At 43.0% G+C, this 2,490-nt stretch overlaps 1 protein-coding gene across 1 annotated transcript; it reads right to left on the bottom strand.

Moving 5' to 3' along the window:
• Positions 1-1,259: 1,259 nt before the first annotated feature.
• On the bottom strand, positions 1,260-2,227 carry LOC123172859 (uncharacterized). Its single transcript, XM_044589763.1, has 4 exons — positions 2,128-2,227; positions 1,850-2,028; positions 1,666-1,719; positions 1,260-1,583 (listed from the first exon to the last, which is right to left on the bottom strand). The coding sequence occupies exons 1-4, from the start codon at positions 2,197-2,199 to the stop codon at positions 1,505-1,507; spliced, it is 384 nt and encodes a 127-aa protein (XP_044445698.1). The 5' UTR covers positions 2,200-2,227; the 3' UTR covers positions 1,260-1,504.
• Between the last annotated feature and the right edge of the window lie 263 nt (positions 2,228-2,490).

The following is a 2,490-nucleotide window of genomic DNA, read 5'->3' as shown; positions in this document are numbered from 1 at the left end:
GGGAGCCGACAAATAGAAGACTTCAACCAAACTTGCAGGTTTGTTCGAGATCAAAATGGGAGGGGAGTGCATTAGACTTTTTTTTGGTTCAACTCGAAAAGAAATGAACATATGAGCACTTGATGTAGGATCTTGAGCCAACACTGACTTGCTCAATTTTAGCTTAGACTAAAATAATTATATTAATCCTGATATAGCATAAAAGACAAGCCGCATATGTTTTCATTCTCAAGATGATTAATTCGCAAGTTATAAAATTACGACATACTTATTGTGCAATTACAAAAACTTGACTCACATCAAGTGGACAACTGAAATGGTCCCCCATAGAAAAATTGCCCATTCACAATGGGACCAACGGCGTAGATATTCGAGTCGGTGATGTACGTGAGTGAGATTTGATTCATCGGCAAGGCATGCCCGTTCTGGTCGATAAACTGGACATTGCTCATGGACGCAGATGACATCGCATTAAATATGGGGAGATAGCCACTGCCCATCGGAGCCAGGTTATTCATGGAGGTCAACACGTGGCCCCCGACCTGGATATCTACCGCTCGATTTGCCAGCCCTCCGGTAAATAGCGTCTTAGGGAAACGTCCAATCAGTGCAAGTTTGTCCTGGTTTAGCCCATAATATACCATCCAGTCTCCCATTATGCCATCCTATAATTTAGGAAGAGTTAGCTTTCTATTGATGCATCACACCTTTTCTAACACTTAACAAAACTAGTAGCACACTTGAATATGTTCGATGAACACAATTTAATCATGCAAAAATACAGTTCACATGGCAAGCTTTAATATCAATGATGTAGAAAAAGAAAAATCATGTAACTCACAATAACCAATGGCCTAACAAATGGGAGCTATCTCCTCTGTTCCAAATTATAGAATGTTTTGTTAGGCTAATTCGGGACCGAGGTAGTACAATTTAATAATACTAGAATAGGATATAAAATTTTATTACAGAAATGTGAACAAAATTATGCAAGACCAAAAATAATAACAATACATGTATAGTACAAAGTTAGAGGGTAATTAATTAGTTGACAATAAGTACAATTAGAGCCAATATTTAAATGTAGAATCACATTTGTTCTCTACAATTATAAGTAAATATAGTTAGATTTGGATGGCTTAGATAAAAAGGTCCCAAAAACATATATTTATATTTATGAGGTGGAGGATTTCAGGTGGGGGTGGGGTAGATGCTTTGTGATTTGAGAATGTCACGTGTCATCCATCAGGATGGGTCTCACCTGCTAACCCGTGAGACCTGGTCTCATAGAATTTTTTTTCCATTGGCACCCATGATTGAATTTTTTCACAGTTTTGTTACTCGGTAAAAAAAAAGTTATAATTGTATAGTTCTAAAGGGAATTTGTTATGTTGGGACCACAAAACAATCTTTGTAGTAGGAAGGTGTACCTTGATGATTTTAATCGTGATATATTGTTTTGGTCCATTTAGCTGGGAGACGGTCTCAATGACTCCCCCAGCAGCTATGGGTGCGCCCTGCTCCGGTATGAAATCTCTTGTGCAACTGGGATTGGGGCAGCCAGTTTTCTGGTACCCGTCCGTCTACACGACGACCAAAAAGAGTAAATTCAACTCGCGTCATGGAGAAAGCAATAAGGTTCAACACTGCGTGATTCATACTCACCGTCCACCCAACTCCCAAATGGGTAAGCGAATCGCCGTACCACCCTGGCGCAACCTAGCACAAGACGAGCAACGTACATCAGCCATATCATCCATCTGTATGCTTGTGATGGTGTGCAACATCAGCCGTCCACCCTACGTATGCATGCATGCGATGGCGACCTGGGAACATGGATCACACTCACCTCCCAGCCAACGTGGAGCACGTTGAGGCTGGCCGTCGCGCGTCTCCTTGGTCATAGAGGAGGATCGCACCCGTGCTGAGCTGATTACTGCTGAGGTTGAAGCCGTAGACGTCCATCGTGGCGATGAACCCGTAGTATCCCTCCTTCGTCGCTCCTGGGCGTGTCACCTGCTTCGCAAGCTAAGCGATAACAAAGAAGATAATTATTAGTAGCAAATACTAGTTGGCAATATCTATCTCCGTAGATCAACCGATCAACGACGCTGCTATTATACATACGTATTGTGTCACCGAGCCAGACCCGGCATCATCCAATGGTGAAACTTGATCCAGCAATCTAGGAGATACCATGATCGGTCCGACCTTGGAGCCTGGGACTTTCACCTGATGTATCATGTATGTACGTGCAGATTATTAGCAAGCTTCATGCTGTCTGTCAAAATTAAGCTAATTAGGACCGCTGGTTAGGCACGTACCCGGGCAGCGTTGGTTCCATGGCCGGCCAAAAGCAGCACCCACGCCACGGCGACGAGAAGAAGTAATTCGGCCATCGTCGTCGTCGAGATGAGAAGACGTCACACATGCGCTTATATATAGAGAGAAGAGAAGAGGCCGGCTTCATCGTGATAAATTTGGAAATGT

Source organism: Triticum aestivum, unplaced genomic scaffold (genome assembly GCF_018294505.1).
Source record: "Triticum aestivum cultivar Chinese Spring unplaced genomic scaffold, IWGSC CS RefSeq v2.1 scaffold112044, whole genome shotgun sequence".
NCBI classification, from domain to species: Eukaryota; Viridiplantae; Streptophyta; class Magnoliopsida; order Poales; family Poaceae; genus Triticum; species Triticum aestivum.
Note: the sequence above shows the minus strand (reverse complement) of the source record. Positions and strands in the feature narration are given on the sequence as shown.